This window comes from Ceratina calcarata, unplaced genomic scaffold (genome assembly GCF_001652005.2).
Source record: "Ceratina calcarata isolate Rehan_Ccalc_2016 unplaced genomic scaffold, ASM165200v1 scaffold310.2, whole genome shotgun sequence".
In the NCBI taxonomy this organism is placed as follows: Eukaryota; Metazoa; Arthropoda; class Insecta; order Hymenoptera; family Apidae; genus Ceratina; species Ceratina calcarata.
In genome coordinates, this window is record NW_017153562.1 from 388,535 (window position 1) to 408,576 (window position 20,042).

General features: G+C 50.0%; 2 protein-coding genes across 2 annotated transcripts in view; both read left to right on the plus strand.

The window, feature by feature from the left end:
* The window catches only part of Sdb (SAXO downstream of blistered), a 21,094-nt gene extending 6,248 nt beyond the window's left edge, over positions 1–14,846 (plus strand). The window contains 5 exon segments of the mRNA XM_018023854.2: positions 2,051–2,319; positions 2,567–2,863; positions 4,999–5,345; positions 5,410–5,612; positions 5,739–14,846. Coding sequence (XP_017879343.1) covers positions 2,051–2,319; positions 2,567–2,863; positions 4,999–5,345; positions 5,410–5,612; positions 5,739–13,886 — 9,264 coding nt within the window. The 3' untranslated portion in view covers positions 13,887–14,846.
* A 300-nt stretch (positions 14,847–15,146) lies between these two features.
* On the plus strand, positions 15,147–17,581 carry LOC113464260 (silent chromatin protein ESC1). The gene is made up of 3 exons (XM_026813154.1): positions 15,147–15,194; positions 15,244–17,001; positions 17,062–17,581. Exons 1-3 carry the CDS (start codon positions 15,147–15,149, stop codon positions 17,266–17,268), a joined length of 2,013 nt encoding a protein of 670 aa, XP_026668955.1. The 3' UTR covers positions 17,269–17,581.
* The last annotated feature ends 2,461 nt before the right edge of the window (positions 17,582–20,042 follow it).

The following is a 20,042-nucleotide window of genomic DNA, read 5'->3' on the forward strand; positions in this document are numbered from 1 at the left end:
AATTGATTTAAAATTTTGCAGGTAGCTTTTTAATAGTAATAGGAATCTATAATAACAAATTCAACATAATAGCATTGTTTAAGTATATAGCCTATACATTCTTAAATCACCGTAAAACGCTTCCTTCGACGGAAAAATTATTTTTTACGACCTTGCGCAACGTGCAAGCGCGCGACGTGGACGTCGTTTCACGGAGAAGGAAGTCGACGCGATGCTCGAAAAAAATTTCCGCCATATTCAATAGGTTGATTCGACGCTTAGGATTCAGTGAGACACGGCACGTGTCGTAACGGTCGAATCGCGTCAGGATCGATTCGTGACCGGGACTGAGGTCACAGCCGTGATCGATGAAACACTCGACCGGTCGGTTCTCAACCCCTGAATATCAATTCCTCACGAGGGGTTGAATTCAACAGGTAACGCCCAGCGAGCTTCGACCGGCTCTCGTTTTCTTCACGATCCAATTAACGTAACGATCGGGACCGAACTTTGAGCCTTCTCCGTAGAATCTGGAACGTCGCGTGACGACCTCGTCGGAGGCGACTGCAGTACGAGTCTTCGGTCGTTCGATGAGCAAACAATGTCGAATGTACTTTAGACACGGTACACAAATTTGAGTAATCACGTTCCCGATATCGGAATCGTGATATCCCTGAGCGTTTACTACTCTCCGTCAAAATGTATGACGAATTATTACTCGGGAACTACTGTTGCGCTCGTTGACCGGATTCTCGTCGTTCGTATTCTAAGATCGATCACGCATGTAATGTCTTTTATTGCGGTTTGACAGAGCGACTACGGAGCATAAAGGTTTTAACGTTATTAGCAAACGTTATTCGCCTCGTTATCGAATTATGGTGCTGAGCCGACGCTCGCAAAGCGTAACGATCGACGCTAACGAATCTCAAAGGGTTCTACGTCTCAAAGCCGGAGCTGCTCTTACGTCCGTACGCGTGTAAGGATCGAAGGAGGAACTCCGCCTTCTCCAGGAATTTATTTTGGATCAATTCGTTCCGGGCAGATATCGTCGTCTTATTTTTAGATCTAGACTTAAAAAGGATTCTCGTTCTTAATCAGCCGCCTCCGGTGAGCAAACGTTGGTCCCATGAATATTCGCGATCGTTGTTTCCGGATGATCCAGAAGAAACAAGAGGAAACCGTAAATTCAGTCGTCGACCGAACGAAAGTTGCGTTAGAAAAGGAAATCTAATCTTTTTCCAAGACGTCTCGCAAGACTCTCCCGTTTCGTTGAAAGTGAAATGGAAATGGTCAGTGTACACCCGAGGAGTGTTCCGGTGTACAGCCCCGGGTTACGCGATACCGTGCAGACTCGTGCAAAAAACGTCACCTGGGCCCGATCTCGCGTTACCCGCGTTCCGTCCAGCCACGCCACTTTTAATCTGAGACACCCGGCATCGTTCATGAATGTTGCTCGACAACGATAACGGTTACTAAACGATTTCCACGGAAGATCTCGATATCCGTGTAATTTAATTAAAAACTCATTATGTCCCTGTATATTTTTTTCGACGTTTCTGTACGGGAACGATTTTCGTTATGTCGGAAAATAGAAGGCTACGTCCCTGTTCGTTGGAAATAACAGGATAAAGTCTATTGGAATTGTGAGGCCGATTCGACTTAATCGGGGAGATCATCGGTGCGAGACGGAAGTCAAACAAAAGGGTTACGTTTCAGCAAATACACCGTCGCACGAACGAACTGTTCTCTTTCCGATCGTAGTTTCACGTGCGGAACATCCGTTCCCTCGCGCGGTATCACGCTCACGAGAATTCTATCGAAGAATCTGTCGGACCCACCTACTCGGTAATTAAGAGTTCGTATTCGCGCGAGAGAGCGAGCGTCGACCCGATTCGACGCTGCAACGCGGTGCTTCGAACCGGCGACGGTCGTGAAAGCGCGATGTGATTAGCGAGGTGATGATCATTTCGATTAGCGAAATCCGGAGTAATCGTCTCGGCACAGTGATACGCGTTGACGAAGAAGCTATCTAGAAGAAATTGTCTAATTTTACTCGGTCGTTCGATTCCAGAGAAATGTTACTGAGTCAACGAGCGAGTTCATCCACGAAGAGGCGACCAGCATGGTAGCGCGAGATGTCGTCGACGAGCGGTTCGACGGATACCCGACGATTCCCAAAACGTCGGCGGATTCCCCGAGGAAGGAGTCACCGGACCGTCCCGGACATCCCCGAGGAATCCCTGGACTGCGGGAGGACGATCGACCGAAATCTATTCCGGCTGCTGGAAAGCCGAGTCGACCTCCCCCGCAGCGGGAACGGAGTCCCGCAGGGACGAAAAGGTGAGCGAAAGGGTTCAAAAGTTTGTTTCACGAAAATATCTTCCTCGAGTATTCTGAAGATCGGTGACAGAGAAACCCTGAAGATCGGTGACAGAGACTCGTTGGTAAACGTTTGACGAACCGATTTCAATTAAAGTCGAGAGAAGTTTCGAGTAGATACGAATTGAATCAACGCTGACTCCGCGTAACGCTTTTGTGCGTCGGACGAAGTTACCGTTCGCATACTATCAAGGAAAATTTGTCGTAGACCCACGAGCGGCAGTAGGCCACGGTCCCCGGAAAAGACTCGCGATTACGTCGCCCCGAAGAAGCCGTTACCCGCGGCGGGGAAACCGAGTCGCCCGGAGGAGAGGCCTGGCAAGGCGCCACGACCCGAGGAAACGACGACCGATGGACAGCCTGGTAGATTCGAAGAGAGGCCGAGGAAGGGAGATCAAACGCCTGACTCTCTCGACGATGACGATACTCAGGCTGCGAGATTCCCCGATGTACTGTCAAAGATACCTCTCAAGGAACAGTGCATCTGCGAACTGTGCACCTGCGGGTAAGCGACTGATTCCTTCGATTCTATCTTTTTATTTGTTGATTTTTGAAAACAACGTTGTAAATCGTGACTCCGACGGGGAAAATCGATTTTCACGCCGTTCGTGCGTACCACTTCTTTAGACATCGATCAAAGTCTCTATCGATATCGAACGAAAGTCGCAGTGAAATCTCGATCCTGTCGAGAGTATACCGAGTATGGCCTCGTGCCCTGTTGCGAAACGACTTGTAAGTATGTACATACGCACCGTGCACGCGAAGGGAGCTCACGAGTGAAAAGTAGGACACCAGACCTCAGCCCTTTTACGGGTGCTCGTTCTTGACCAATCGCGGCCGCTTTCCTCGCGTCTCTTCCTTATCGGAACGAGCGCGCGTCCTCCCGCGGCAAGGTGATCGTCTGCTCAAATTTAAGGTGATCCACTCGGCATTGTTCGTTTCGGTAAAAATCAAGGACCCGGTGTGTGACGCGATCGTTCTAGCTGAGCCGATTCATGGTTTAATCGAGTCGAGGACGAGAGGGAGATGCATCAATTGGGTCAAGATGATCTTCGATCGAATCGCCTTGACTTCGGCTGATGTTAATCGCCTGAGATACGACCCTTCGGCTCTTTAAAATGAACGTGACCGTTTTAAAAATGCTGGCTCATCGACCGACTTTTTCCCCGTCGAGTATCGACGTTCAGCGAACGTAAACAGCGTTAATACGTTCATCGTAAATTGCGCCGTCGAACGCGATGCAGGCCCTGGCTGGATCGAAATGCTCGACCCAGACCGAAGCGGACGCTACCGGAAGAGATCGCGGAAAATTGATTCGCGACTCTGTGATCGACGACTCGACGGTCTCCCACGTGAAGCAGTCGATTGCTCATTCGATATTACATGCTGAGACCCGAATCTTCCACGCCCGATTCGAACACCTGGCGCATCGATTCGACGATTACTCGGGGCGTTGCGGGGATCGTTCGCGAACGGATTCGGACATCTGAACATCGCTGTTTTTTAATTTCGAATAAAACCCGATATCCCCGATAGTGAAATAACATATCGCTGGACGTCGAAACCAAAATAAACTGTCGGTCGTTCTGCATTGAAATCTGGTCGACTGTCGTTTTTCTCCGTTTTTCTCTTGCGGTACGATGCAATCCAATCGATGGAGGACGCTTGCGAAATTTTCCTTTGACAAGTTTTCAATTTCCAAATGGATCACGGGTTTTCACAGTACGAATAAGATTTGCGGTCAGAAATGATTCCAGCTTCGAACGAAGTGGAAAACGGAGATTGTTTCGAATTTAAAAAATGCGATTCGAGAATCGTTGTCAACATTCGTGAAACGAAACCACGCGCGTCGAAGTCCGCGAGATAACGCATTTTAACGTTATTCGACCTCTATCAATCTTGTCACTGATATTAAACTCTCGCCGGAGGCAGGCTGACATTTTGACGGTCCATGCTCTTCTTAATTGACACAGGGTCTATGATATTGTTCGTTGGATCGCGTGTATCGACGTTACCTCGGCTGCTTAATTGCCAATTACAGCGCACCGCGAACGATAAATAATAGGGAAGAGTTAAATGTTCGAGAATGGAACGAAAAAAATGATTCTAGTCTCGATTCGAATTCGGACATCGAATCGAGTCAATCCTGTGACAATTGCCGAACCACTTATTTCTAATTCTGCGTTTCCTCGTGATAAATGCACCGAGCGACAGAGTCAACGTTTGAATCACTATTTTTCGAGTAATAACACGAGCAAAACGTTTCAATTAGTTAGCCGGTGCACGGTGCACGCATCGGATCTGACGAAACACGATCGTAGAACACGGCGAAACATGCAACTCCGTGCACACGACACAATCACGTGCGTGACTGCACTGACGTGCACGGCTATTACCGGTCAATTTATCAATGGGTCGACACAACGCTGCCCGTCAGCCACCGACTGGACTTGCATGAATATTCGCCCGATTCAGAACCCGATGTCCAATTAGGATTTCGTTCGGACGTACAATCAATCGTTGCAACCACCCTCCGCTCCCCGCGGAGCTAAACTGCGATTACGCCTCCGCGGGTCGATTCAATGAGCCCAACTATGAATTAAAAACTTCTGACGGTAGAAACGAAATTCTTATTCGCAGGAGACATCGTTGTCCTCACGATCTCCCCCAGGATCATCTGGAGATCCCGCGGGAACCGGTGCACGCGGTCACCTCTTATCGCGAGGAATTTGACGAGAAACGCGTCGACAGGCAAACGGTTTATCGTCATGAGGACCACCTTCGGATGGAAGGGGAATTCGTCGGCGAGAGGCGAACGGATTTCATCGCGACTAAGGGCGAAAGGGCGCCGGTGAGAAGACCGGAGGACAATCTCAAGCCCGAAGGTGAGTTTCTGGGCAGACCGAAAGAAGAAGCGCCGAAACATGGGGACAGAGCACCGGTCAGAAGACCACGAGATAATCTCAGACCGGAGGGCGAATTCGATGGTGAGTCGGTTGATCGACATGGAGAACGTCGACCCTTTATTGAATCGCTTCCATTTTTTTACAGGTACGACTACCACGGAGCTTTTTTACACCGGAACACCCGGCGAACGACCTGAACCGGTGCGTCGTAATACCTATACGAAGGTCGAAGGAGAATTCTTCGATGCCACCACGACGAGATCCGAGTACGTCGATCATCAGACTGTACAACGAGCCGAGATCGTTAAACGTACGGACAACCTCACGGTGGGAGAGGGTGAATTCACGGTAAATGCACTCGCTTAGTCGTTCATTAAAAATTTGAATCTTAACTCGGAACTGACCCGATTGAATCGATTAAAAACGATCGTTGGTCCAATTATGCTTATCTCGAGTCGTTTACCGATGCTTCAGGGTACCTCTCGTATCAAGGAGGACTTCCACACCTACGATGTCGTCGCGAGGGAGCCTCGACGACGACTTACTTATACCGAGGAGGACGACTATCGGTTCTACGATAAAACTGACATCATGGAAAGCACCACGACCACCCAGGAGGAATATCGCAGTTTCGACCAGACGGATTACAGAAGCACTGCCGTGATCAGACGGGATGACAACTTGAAAATCGAGGGACCGTTCGATGGTGTGCCCCAAACGAAAGACGATTACATCGTGCCGGCGATAACTAGGAGACCGGAACCGCAGAGGCCTAAGGACAACTTGAAACCGGAAGGTCCGTTCGAAGGAAGGCCCAAAGACGATTACAAACCGACTAGAGGAGAAAGAGCTGACGTTAAAAGACCGGAGGATAACTTGAGACCCGAAGGACCGTTCGAGGGACGACCAAAGGATGACTTTTCTCCGAAGAGAGCCGAACGTCCCGAAGTTAAGAGACCTCAGGACAATCTGAGACCGGAGGGACCGTTCGAAGGAAGGCCAAAAGATGATTACAAACCAACCAGAGGCGAGAGAGCTGACGTGAAACGACCTGAGGACAACTTGAGACCGGAGGGACCCTTCGAAGGAAGGCCAAAAGACGATTACAAACCGACTAGAGGAGAACGGGCTGACGTTAAAAGACCGGAGGACAACTTGAGACCCGAAGGACCGTTCGAGGGACGACCGAAAGATGACTTCTCTCCGAAGAGAGCCGAACGTCCCGAAGTAAAGAGACCTCAGGATAATTTGTATCCCGAAGGTGACTTCGAGAGGCCAGAGAAGCCGGTGTTTGGTCCTGTGGAAAGGCGCACGCCGATCAAACACGCTGACAATCTTCGTCCCGAAGGAGACTTCGATCGACCTGATCGCGAAGAGTACCGGCCAGCGGAGAGGCCCGAGGTAAAGAAGCCTAAAGATAATTTAAGACCAGAAGGCGACTTTGAACGTCCTTCGCCCGAGAAGTTCGGCCCCTCGGAACGTCGAACGCCTATCAAGCATCCGGATAATTTAAAGCCCGAAGGAGAATTCGTCGGAAGGCCGAAGGACGACTTTACTCCCACGAAGGGCGACAGGGCGGTCGTTAAAAGGCCGGAGGACAATCTGAGACCGGAAGGTACGTTCGAAGGCCGTCCAAAGGATGACTATGGACCGGTACGCGGAGAACGAGTCGACGTTGTTAAGAGAACGGATAATCTCCGAATGGAGGGACAGATAGAGACGTATAGATCCAGAGACGAATATACGGAATTCCTGATTCACGAGAGAGCAGAGGTGACGAAGTACCAAGATAATTTGCGTATGGAAGGAGAATTCGTCGATATGAGAACCAGGGATGATTACAAGGTAGTGAAAGGCGAAAGGGTCGAGACGATCAGACATCCCGACAATCTAAAACCGGAGGGTCCGTTCGAAGGCCGCCCTAAGGACGACTACGTTCCGAAACGCGGTGAGAGAGCAGAAATTAAGAAACCGGAAGATAACTTAAAACCAGAAGGAGAATTTATCGGCAGACCTAAAGAAGAAGCGCCTAAGCACGGTGAAAGATCTCCGGTGAAGAAGCCGAAAGACAATCTGCGACCCGAGGGAGAAATCGAAATCCCCGAGAAGCATGTCTTCGGTCCCGCAGAGAAAAGAACGCCTATCAAACACGCGGATAATTTGAAACCGGAAGGGGAATTCGAACGTCCTACACCAGAAGAATTTAGACCTGCCGAGAGACCTATCGTTAAGAGACCGACAGACAATCTGAAACCAGAAGGCGAATTCGAGTATCCGGAGAAGAAACCTGTTGGACCGAGTGAGCGACGTACTCCGATCAAGCACGCAGATAATTTGCGACCGGAAGGCGATTTCGAGAAACGCAAGCCGGACGAATTCAGACCGGCCGAGAAACCAGTCGTTAAGAGACCAGAGGACAATCTTTATCCGGAAGGTGAATTCGAATATCCGGAGAAAAAACCTGTCGGCCCAAGTGAGAGACGAACTCCGATCAAACACGCTGATAATTTACGTCCAGAAGGCGATTTCGAGAAACGCAAGCCGGACGAATTTAGGCCGGCCGAGAGACCAGTCGTTGTAAAGCCGCAAGACAATCTGAAACCCGAAGGAGAGTTCGTTGGACGTCCCAAAGAAGAGGCGCCGCGAAAGGGAGAACGTGCAGACGTTAAGAGGCCACAAGATAATCTCTATCCCGAAGGTGAATTCGATTATCCGGACAAGAAACCCGTCGGTCCTGGTGAACGACGAACTCCGATCAAACACGCAGACAACTTGCGACCGGAAGGCGATTTCGAGAAACGCAAGCCAGACGAATTCAGACCAGCCGAGAGACCAGTCGTTAAAAGACCAGAGGACAATCTCTATCCCGAAGGTGAATTCGACTATCCGGAGAAGAAACCTGTCGGTCCAGGTGAGAGACGAACTCCAATCAAACACGCAGACAGTTGACGTCCAGAAGGTGATTTCGAGAAACGTACGCCGGACGAATTCAGACCGGCTGAGAGACCAATCGTTAAAAGACCAGAGGACAATCTCTATCCCGAAGGTGAATTCGACTATCCGGAGAAGAAACCTGTCGGTCCAGGTGAGAGACGAACTCCAATCAAACACGCAGACAGTTGACGTCCAGAAGGTGATTTCGAGAAACGTACGCCGGACGAATTCAGACCGGCTGAGAGACCAATCGTTAAAAGACCAGAGGACAATCTCTATCCCGAAGGTGAATTCGACTATCCGGAGAAGAAACCTGTCGGTCCAGGTGAGAGACGAACTCCAATCAAACACGCAGACAGTTGACGTCCAGAAGGTGATTTCGAGAAACGTACGCCGGACGAATTCAGACCGGCTGAGAGACCAATCGTTAAAAGACCAGAGGACAATCTCTATCCCGAAGGTGAATTCGATTATCCGGAGAAGAAACCTGTTGGACCGAGTGAACGACGAACTCCGATCAAACATGCTGACAATTTACGTCCAGAAGGCGATTTCGAGAAACGCAAGCCGGACGAATTTAAACCGGCCGAGAGACCAATCGTTAAAAAACCAGAGGACAATCTCTATCCCGAAGGTGAATTCGAATATCCGGAGAAGAAACCCGTCGGCCCAGGTGAGAGACGAACTCCGATTAAGCATACTGACAATTTACGTCCAGAAGGCGATTTCGCGAAACGCAAGCCGGACGAATTCAGACCGGCCGAGAGACCAGTTGTTAAAAAACCAGAGGATAATCTTTACCCCGAGGGTGAATTTGAGTATCCAGAGAAGAAGCCTGTCGGTCCTGGTGAACGACGAACTCCGATCAAGCACGCAGACAACTTGCGACCGGAAGGCGATTTCGAGAAACGCAAGCCAGACGAATTCAGACCAGCCGAGAGACCAGTCGTTAAAAGACCAGAGGACAATCTCTATCCAGAAGGTGAATTCGAGTATCCAGACAAGAAACCCGTCGGTCCTGGTGAACGACGAACTCCGATCAAACACGAAGACAACTTGCGTCCAGAAGGCGATTTCGAGAGACGCAAGCCGGACGAATTCAGACCAGCCGAGAGACCAATCGTTAAAAGACCAGAGGACAATCTGTATCCCGAAGGTGAATTTGATTATCCGGAGAAAAAACCTGTCGGTCCAGGTGAGAGACGAACTCCGATCAAGCACGCTGACAATTTACGTCCAGAAGGCGATTTCGAGAAACGCAAGCCGGACGAATTTAAACCGGCCGAAAGACCAGTCGTTGTAAAACCGCGAGATAATTTGAAACCCGAAGGAGAGTTCGTTGGTCGTCCCAAGGAAGAGGCTCCGAAGCGTGGAGAACGTGCAGATGTTAAGAGGCCACAGGACAATCTCTATCCCGAAGGTGAATTCGAAATACCGGAGAAGAAGCCCGTCGGTCCCGGTGAGCGACGTACTCCGATCAAGCACGCAGATAATTTGCGACCGGAAGGTGATTTCGAGAGACGCAAACCGGACGAATTTACACCAGCCGAGAGACCAGTCGTTAAAAGGCCGCAAGATAATTTGAAACCCGAAGGAGACTTCGAGAGGCCCGAACCGAAAAAGATCGGTCCAGGGGAGAAGAGGACTCCCATTAAACATCCGGATAACTTGAAACCTGAAGGAGAGTTCGTCGGGAAACCGAAAGACGAAGCTCCGAAGCGTGGAGAACGCGCGGACGTGAAGAGACCGCGGGACAACTTGAAGCCCGAAGGTGATTTCGAAAGGCCTGAGAAGTCCCCGACTAAACCCGCTGAGAGGCGAACGCCGATCAAACATCCGGATAATTTAAGGCCCGAAGGAGAATTTGCTGGGAGACCGAAGGACGACTATAAGCCTGTTCGAGGCGAAAGAGCGGATGTTAAAAAACCGGAGGACAATCTCAGACCCGAGGGTCCGTTCGAGGGACGTCCGAAAGACGATTTCGTTCCTGTCCGTGGCGAGCGCGTAGACGTAGTGAAACGCGAAGACAATTTACGAATGGAAGGAAGCATGGAGACGTACAGGTCCAGAGACGAGTACACGGAGTTCACGACTCGGGAAAGGGCAGAGGTCACGAGGTATCGAGACAATTTGCGATTGGAGGGCGAGTTCACGGATACTAGAACGAGAGACGATTTCAAAGTAACGAAGGGTGAACGCGTCGAGATTGTGAGACATGAGGACAACTTGAGACCGGAAGGGCCGTTCGAAGCTCGTCCCAAGGACGATTATTCCCCGAAGAGAGCAGAAAGGCCGGAGATCAAGAGGCCCGAAGACAATCTTAAAACCGAGGGAGAGTTCGAGAGACCCGAGAAGAGACCCGTTGGTCCGGCCGAAAGACGTTCTCCTATCAAACACGACGATAATTTAAGACCGGAAGGTGAATTCATCGGAAGGCCGAAGGAGCCGGTACCGAAGAAGGGAGAAAGAGCGGACGTGAAGAGGCCTAAAGACAATTTGAAACCGGAAGGAACCTTCGAAAGGCCCGACAAGAAACCGGTTGGTCCCGCCGAGAGACGAAGTCCTATCAAACATCCGGACAATCTGAAGCCCGAGGGAGAATTCGTTGGTCGTCCCAGGGAAGAAGCTCCGTCGAAAGGGGAACGGGCGGACGTGACCAGACCAAAAGACAATCTACGCCTCGAAGGCGAGTTCCAAACACCGGAGAAGTCTCCAGTGGGTCCGGCAGAGAGGAGAACTCCCATCCGGCACGAAGACAACCTCCGCCCCGAAGGAGACTTCGTTGGCAGACCCAAGGACGATTTTACACCGAAGCGAGCCGATAGGCCTGTTCAGAAGAAGCCTAAGGACAATCTGAAGCCCGAGGGCGAGTTTATCGGTAAGCCTAAGGAGGATTACGTGCCGACGAAGGGCGAGAGGACGGAGATAGTCGTTCACAGGGATAATTTGAAAATGGAAGGCGACATCGACGTTCGTCGATCGCGGGACGATTACAAGACCGTGACCAAAATCGAACGCGTCGAAGTCGTGAAGCACGAGGATAATTTAAGGATGGAGGGTGAATTCGTAGATGTTCGAAGACGCGATGACTACGCAGTGACTCGCGGAGAACGCAGCGAGATCGTTAAGCACGAGGATCATCTCAGACTCGAAGGCGACTTCGAGGTTCCGGAGAAGAAACCCGTCGGTCCGGCGGAGAGGAGGACGCCCATCAAGCATCCTGATAATTTAAAACCCGAAGGGCAGTTCGCGCAACGGCCTAAGACGCCCACGCCGACCAAGGGCGATCGAGTTCCCGTAAAGAAACCGAGGGATAACTTGAAACCTGAAGGGGACTTCGAAAGACCGGTCAAATCTCCCGTTGGTCCGGCGGAGAGACGCACGCCTATTAAACATCCCGACAATTTACGTCCTGAAGGAGACTTCGCCGGACGACCGCGGCAGGACACGCCGACCAGAGGAGAACGCGCCGACGTGAAGAAGCCGAAGGACAATTTGCGTCCTGAGGGAGAGTTCACGAAGCGATCACCTCGGAAGGTCGGTCCAGCCGAGAAGCGAACGCCCATTCGTCACGAGGACAATCTTCATCCGGAAGGAGATATGTACATCGTGCCGAAGGACGACTTCACCCCGAAAAAAGGCGAACGTGCACCTGTTAAGAAGCCTCGGGACAATTTGAGGCCGGAAGGTGAAATGGACGTTAGTCCTAAGAACGATTACGGATACGTAAACGGTGAACGAATGGAACTGCGACGTCATGAAGATAATTTGAGAATGGAAGGAGAGATGGACGTTCGACGCTCGAGAGACGATTACAAGAAGATCACCAGAGTCGAACGAGTGAACGTTAAGAGGCACGAGGACAATTTGAAAATCGAAGGCGAATTCACAGACGTTCGTCGCAGAGACGATTACGTGCGAGTCATCGGCGAGCGCACGCCGGTCAAGAAACATCCCGATAATTTGCACCCGGAAGGGGACTTCGACAGACCGATCAAATCTCCCGGTGGTCCGGCGGAGAGACGCGCGCCTATTAGACATCCCGACAATTTGCACCCCGAAGGAGACTTCGAGAGACCCACGAAGTCTCCTCCGGGACCGGGTGAAAGAAGGTCGCCCATCAAACATCCTGATAATTTGAAATCGGAAGGAGAGTTCATAGGAAGATCCCGGAACGATTTCACGACAACGAGAACAGACAGGAGCGAAATTGTGCGCCGCGAGGACAATTTGAAAACGTCGGGCCAATTCCACGACGCGACTTCTCAAAGGTCCAGTTACACCGTGGTTCGTGGGGAACGGGCAGACATCAAAAGACACGAGGACAATCTGAAGATCAGCACAGACGCTATGGACACGAGGACGACGTCGAGAGAGATGTTCACTCCCACGAAGAAAGCGGACTCGCCTACTGGCAGAAACGCCAGCCGCAGATATCATACGGAATCTTCGATTTCTCTGGGCGACGACGTCTCTGCCGTGAGCATGACTTCTCAACGGAATTACGACACGTTCACGAAACGCACTGCCAAGGAAGTCGCTGCCAAAATCAGCAGTAGCACTAGCAACATGGAGTCTGACACCCGAAGAAGCGAGTCGAGAACTCTGGAGAACGGAACTACAGTCGCGAGGAAATCGACCGGAGAGAGAATCTCCTCTGCTCAGAATGTTCAGTACCAAGCTCATCGCGTTGCGCATGACGGTCCCGGTGGTCCTCACACGGACTCTGGGAAGACCGTAACGACCGTTTTCAGTGACGATCAACAGTCTCTGAACGAGCAACGTCATCATCGTCATCAACAGCAGAGAACGCATTCAAGCGAGCAGTATTCGAGATCTCAGAACGTGTCACGACGGATCATTGACGAGAGATCGACCTCGGACGTTCAGAATCATCAACAGAGACATCATCACCAGGAATCTAGTAAACGGGATTACGTGAACACTCAACACGTGGAATCTCGACAGAGTGCTACCAGGCAGAGGCAGCAACACGAACAGCATACTATTTCCAGTCAATCTCGGTACGATTCGAGTCAGGCGAGCAGCGCGGAGTTCAGACAAGCTATCAGCGGTCAATCGGTGGAAAGATCGCAGACGGACTCTCAAGTGAAGATCGGTCATCACAGGAAGAACGTGATCTCCTCGTCGGCGGACGTGACCAATTCGGTTCTCCACAGACGAGGAGCCACGTCGTCCTCCACGGAAGCGCTTCACACGATTTCGTCGACGGCCGCCGATCAGAAGAAGAGCATCTCGAACCTGGCGGAGACCGGCCGATACATCAGCAACTCCAGTCAGAGCAGCGACAGGCGCAGTCTGACCTCTTTGCATCGCAGCACTAAAGAGGGAAACCCTTGGGCGTCCTCGACCTACGAGCGGCCACAGAGGATTGTTAGACGGGACAATCTGACGGTCGGTGGAGGGAAATTCTATTCGCACAGCGAGGCGAAGAGCTATGGGAATTTTTCCAGCCAGAAGGTGGAACGCGTCCAGCGACACGCGAATGTGTCGCACATCAGTCTGGGAGATGGAACCGTGGTCAGCTCGAGCATGTACAAGAAGGAGTACGCCCCTAGACACAAGGGACCCTGTCCAGCTTCCCTGATCGAGGCGAAACAAACGCCTTTCAAACATACCAGAGACACGCCTAAGCACAAGTTCTACATGCCTGTCGTTTCGAATTAATCGACGGCCAGGTCATTCTTTCTGCCATATGCTATAACTTGTATGACTGTGATCACGATCCATGCTGATCGGAAACGAATCGATCTATCTCTAGCAAAAATCCCTTCATTTGAGAACAAGATATTTCGCATTTCCATCGAATCGGTAGAGCCTATAAAAAATCACAAGCCGTGATGGTGTTTATTTTACAGAGGATCGCTTTCGTCGATGCTCGGATGCGGCGAGCTACGCGATCGAGCTTACGCTCATATCGCGCAGACGAAAGTAATGATTTATGTTCGCATTAAACCACGTGTATTACAAAGCAATAACTAGAGCTTAAATCCGTGATACCGACGAATCCTTGGATTCGATCGATGATAATTAGAATAGGATCTCCCTCCTTGATCAGCTACGTTTAACTCTTTCTTCTCGTTTATTAACTACGTTATCGAAGATTTAACACGATATATGTTAACCCGTATCGCCGTTCCGTGTAGGAACGTATTATCGTTTATTTTGTTTTGCCCTTTTGTATTTTTTTCATTCGTTCGCTAACGAAGAATAAAGATGATTTATCCAGTCTTTTTGTTTCCCATTATTTCCCTCTTTCGTTAACGAGACCAAGTGCTGTTCATAGATGAATGTGAACAACGAGAGCTCCATGGACTCGACGGTTCTTTTATTTTTATCGATCTGTTACTAACCGTAGATTAAGGATCACGACTCGAATATGTACGCTAGATTTACGTATCGTCGAGTGGAAGATTACTAACGAAAATTATCACGCTGGCACTTACAGCGTCGATGTAAATACGTATCCTGGAAAATTCAACGACCCCTCGCACCAGTTACGAAGTTAGAAAAGTTTTGTACAGAGAAGATTGATGAGGAACGTCTCTCGATCGAAACACCTATATATGTACATACGTCTGTTTATGCTGTCATCGTGCGTAGATAATAAACGAAGTATTTTGTGTATCATCGTTTACTCTTTCCCGCATACCTCGCTCCCTGAAACGTCTACGACGCCTACGACCTGATCCACTGAACACGACGGTAGATCGAAATTTAAAAATTGAATTACCATGACTACGCGAGCACGCGTAACAAACGCAGAAATTTTGTATCGAACTCGATTCGATGCTTCGATGCTCCATGTTCACTCAGCTCATAAATTTCGTTCAAAATCAGTCATCAAAATATGAACGCAACTCGCACGTCCGTCCACTCGTACTACGGAAATCTGAATTACGATGCCACCGTTTGATGCGTGACACCATGAACGAACGATTCCGGCTGAATTACGGTCGTGTAATCGTCCTCACGGTATTACTTCACTCGTTCGTTTCGCACTGTCACTCGGAACCACTGAAAGACACCACCAGGTACGACCTCACGTTCTTTCTTTCCTTTCGATTCGGGGAGGCCGTCGTTCTTTAAAAATCTTCTCACGCAAAAATCGACTTCGTATTTCTGTTCCCTTCGTCCCAGTAATTTAGAGGGAAGCGGATACGCAGCTACGGAGCAACGCGGCAAGTTGGATCCTTCCATAGAGCAAATTTTCCGAGGCCCCGCCGAAAGGAGAAGCATCTCTAAATCGACCGAGACTCTCGGGGCTAAACTCGAGGGTACTCCGAAACGTGCGAAGCGCGAGACGGTCAAGAAGAACGAAATTTCAAAGAACGAGGCGAAGCGTTCGCTCAACAGAGACAAAGCCTCTTCGAGAACCGGTCGCTCGTCGAGAGACCTGCCGAAGCTACCGGATTACGAGGTTCCCGTCGATCAAGAGAAATCCGAGTACGCGGACGAGGCCGAGGACGAGGCAGCGAGCAAAGACGGTAAATACAAGGCGAGCGAATTTCGCGTCGGCGAGGACTCGGAAAGGTACATCGATCAGGAGGAGAGATCCAGCTTGTACGACGACTTCGAGGCGAAGGACGTGGTGAAAAGAGGGATCTCCGGTGCGGAGGACTATGAGGAAGCAGACGAGGACGTTGCTGATACCGCGGAAGAAGCCGCGGCTGAGGAACCGAACGCGTTCGAGGAGGTGAGCGACGAGAGGAAGGCTCGCAGCGACGTTCGGGTGAAGAGGGATCGCGACAATTCTAAAGAAGCGGTTGCCGGTAAAATGGACAACGCCGACGCTTCCAAAGACGCGAAAGCCGAAGAGTCGTTGAAGGACAAAGTCGACGGTCAATCGAACGTTCAGGAAAAAGAATCGAGCGATCAGACCGATCAGAAGAGAAACGTTCCCGAGAAGAACGACAACGCCGCTGCCAAGGGCGCCGAGCAGGAAACCGACTCGAAGCGATCCGCGAACGACGAGAACGCGAAACTAGAGAATCAGGAGAGCCAGCTGGCCGACGGGAAACGAGAGGCTGGTCTGTCGAACAAGGCCAACGACGTGGCCAGTGATTCTTCCAGTTTGAAAGTAGTCTCGAAAACGGACGAGTCGAAAGTCGCCGATGTTCCCGATCCAGGTGCAACGAAATCTGACGCTCCCGCACCCGTGGCGGAGACCGCGGCTGCGGAAGACGCGAACAAATTAGACTCGAAGAGCAACGATGCCGTGATGGACGCTGACTACGAGAAACGCGTCGAGGAGCAGATACAGAGAAAGATCGACTCGATCAAGGAGGAGATCAAGAGGGAAATCGCGGAGACTCAACGAATCAAAGAGATCGAGGAGAATAATGCCAAGTTCGACGAGTTACGCGAGCAGGAGGAGGACGACGAGGAAGCCGAGTCCTCCGAAGGGCGAGAGAGTCTCGCTAAGAGGTCCGTCAGGAACATGGGCAAGACGAATCAAGTGCGCGTCGACGAGAAGAGATCGATAAGGAGGAGGAAAAGACAGGGTGGTAGCGGCGGTGACTGCGGTCCAGAAAAAACGCAGGAGTCGAATACTAAGAAGTCTCGTCAGGCGAGGAAACGATCGGTCTTCACCACTGCAGCGAGGAAACGAGAGTCGCCTAAAGAGGTGTACCTGGTGCAGACCGATAAAAAGAAGAAGAGAAAACGAAGGTCGAAGAATTCGGCTCCTGCGCTGATTCCGGAACGGCGTAACGTGAAATTGGACGAGAGCGTGCCGGCGGATTTTGTGTTGGATTCTAGTTTTCGCGGGGAGAACGGAAAGGTGAAAGAGAAAAGGCAACCGTCGGTTTTCGCATAATTAAATCGTTTGATGATCACGCAGTCGAAGGCGAGCGAAGACGAGAGGGCGGTGGCGGAACAAGGAAAGAGATCCGGTTCCGTGGCTTCGTTGAACGACGAAGAAGTAATGGGACCGCTGGCCACGGAATACAGGGAAGCGTTCGGGGGCCTCAACTCGGAGCCCGGAGTGGCTCTAGCTAGATTTAAGAGAATCAAACGAGTCCTCGGGCCTCTGGCCTCGAGAACGTGAACGATAGATTTGTACGAAACTCCGCGAAATTTATAAACGGTGTCGCGCGACCGCGACGACGACCTGTAAAGATGTTTAATGGACAAAGAAACGATACCAGTGAGCAATAGGTGGTAGATCGATTAAGTTCGCGTAGAACATATGATATTTAAGTTTCTGTCGGTCGCACCAGCTGTCACGGTGCACGACGAACTTTAGGAAACAATGTCACTTCCGGGCCGGAAACGAAACGATTCGACGATACCCTGACTATTGTGCGACTTCTCAAAGATACTTTGTACGATAGTATTGTAAGTAATGGCGCAACGAGACGTGGAGCAATAAAATTAAAATTCATACATATAAATAATAGTTGCTTGAAAAGTTACCTGTGTACCGGTCCCCACGGCTGGCCGCTGGCTGCTGGGCACTTGAGAGTGGATTAAAGTGGAATTTGGATTGGTCGGAGGCTTTAGGTGGCAGGCACTGGACTGGAGGAATAGAAAGAATAAACGGTTAAGACAGGTGCCGAAGCAAACATAGACGGATTCGTAAGACGTTCAAGATTTAATAACAAAGATACGATTAAACACGAAGAAGACACATAGATCGTTAACCCTCTTTTTTGTGCGCTTACATTACGGGGGAGACTGACTTTTTTTTTCGGCTTAAACTCTTTCTCGGCAAGCGAGTCCCGCCGTCTCCTCTATCTCTGTACTCTATCATCATCCATATCTCTTTGTCACCGTTCTACTTTACAACAATATGAAACAATTATTTACACGTCGACGGGCAGAAGGACCACGGTTTTGTGTGAGTAAACTTGACGTTGAACGTGACGCGCGTGTATCGCGTGCGTGTGTGTGTATGTGTGTGTGTGTTTTTTAATTTACTCCTTTCTCGTACGTGCATCCGCGAGGATCTTGGACGCGCATTTCGTCTCCGGATCAAAGACGAGATCCTGCTACAAAAAATGATTACTCGCACGATCTCGATCTCGATCCGTTCGGTTCGTATTCACGCGAACGTAGGCTCTCTGAACAATTGAAAACGTAGATATATAGGCTCGAGGATTCGAACGATCCGATCGGTGAATTTATCACAGAGAAGTGCCGTGAAATTCGTTCGCGCGAATTCAAACGCTCGAACGACGAGATCCCCGGTTCTTTATATCTCTATCTACTGGATCCGAACCTGAACCTGGATGTCAACCAGGACGAAGTGGTCGTTCGAGCGTTACCACTTCGCTAGTGCGCGTCCCGAAACAAAAGGTTCCTGCCTCTCGTCTCTGAGACTTGTCCCGCGAATTGGTCATGCGAGAGCGTCTACCCCGATCTCGTTGATCAGATCATTACAGATTAGAGGTGAGAGAGATCAGTCTGCTGATCGAGAAGGCTCGTTGGTGAAACTGTTCAGGCACCGATCGATCGTTACAAAAGTTTGTCCGGACGCTCCGCGTTTTTTTCACTCCTTCCTCGTTTCCGACTCGCGACGCTACACTTTAATCGACAATTGACACGGTTGATCGACGATTTCTCGTGAACCGAGGAAGGGGTGGAAAGATCTCGGGGCGCGGTCGATGAAGATTCGCGTACACGACGAACGAGACGAGGCGAAGGAGAGCCTGGCAAAATTCGCAAATGAGAGAAATCGGATATCGTTCGATGCGGAGTCGTCATCGACGAATACTCTTGCTCGGTTATTTTGGTGCATGTCGATAGACTTTCTTTTTATTTAAAAAAATCGATGTCTGAGAAATGGTGTTCACAATAATATAGTACAACAACGTAACGGCATTACGGACTTAACGTATAGAATATATACATATATGTATGTATATACATGTCCATATACGTACACGTATATATGTATATACATATATGCGTAATATTTATAATGATATAAGTAATTCTCTTGACCACGACAGCATGGCTATGTACAAATATTACAATGGTCACCGTCGCTTCCGTTCCCTTCGTTACTCCTCTGAACGCGTCGTCTCCGCTTTTTCTACTCTCCTCTGTCTTCGTCATCGTCGCTCCGATTTTCGATTTTCCGTACCGACTCGTCGAACGGCGAATCTACGCGCGTTTGCCTTCTCCGACGGTCCCTCTTCTCAACGGGGAGAGGGACAGAGGGTCGTTTTATGCGTCGAGAGGAAAATGGAAAGAGTCGTGCAAATCAATTTGCCACGTTTCAATCGCGATCTCGAAACCGGAAGTCCTCGCTCAACCGTCCTATCTACACGTTCGTTGTCCTAGATTATGAAAGCTCTTGACGCAACGAGGATTAAAACATTCGCGAATCCTTCCGGTTACGAGGGCACTTCGTCGTTTCGTCGATTCGCGATTTTAAGTACTGCTACTCGAAAAGGAAATGAGAAGTTGCAAAAGGGTGACGCGAACTCGTGTAAAATTGACTATGAACATATCCGCCGATTCGCAGGAATCGACGGAACGTCGTCTTAATTAAAATCTACAGCGACGAACATTTTACTTTTGGCACCGTCTCTGGGCTACGTGAGACTTCCTTCACCGAATCGAAACCTCTTCTTGAACGTTCGTCGATCATCCCGTTGAACGTGGCCCGTCCCGATTAAAGTAAAAATATGCGTTCGCTGCTCAAAAGAGAAAAGCAAGTGTCCACGCCCCGAACGCTTCGCGGGTCTCGGGCCGACGTGTTTCGAAGATCCCGCGGTAGAAACTTCCGATGAAACATTTAACTGCACGTTAAAGTTGTATGAGCCTAAGATCTCTGCCAAAAGTTTAAGACATTTAATAAAAAGCTGCGTCCAG

Coding starts and splice junctions, on each gene's coding strand:
- LOC113464260 (XM_026813154.1), top strand. CDS start 15,147: ATGAACGAACGATTCCGGCTGAATTACGGTCGTGTAATCGTCCTCACG. Junction 15,195..15,243: donor GTCGTGTAATCGTCCTCACG/GTATTACTTCAC, acceptor AACCACTGAAAG/ACACCACCAGGTACGACCTC. Junction 17,002..17,061: donor TTCGCGGGGAGAACGGAAAG/GTGAAAGAGAAA, acceptor ATGATCACGCAG/TCGAAGGCGAGCGAAGACGA.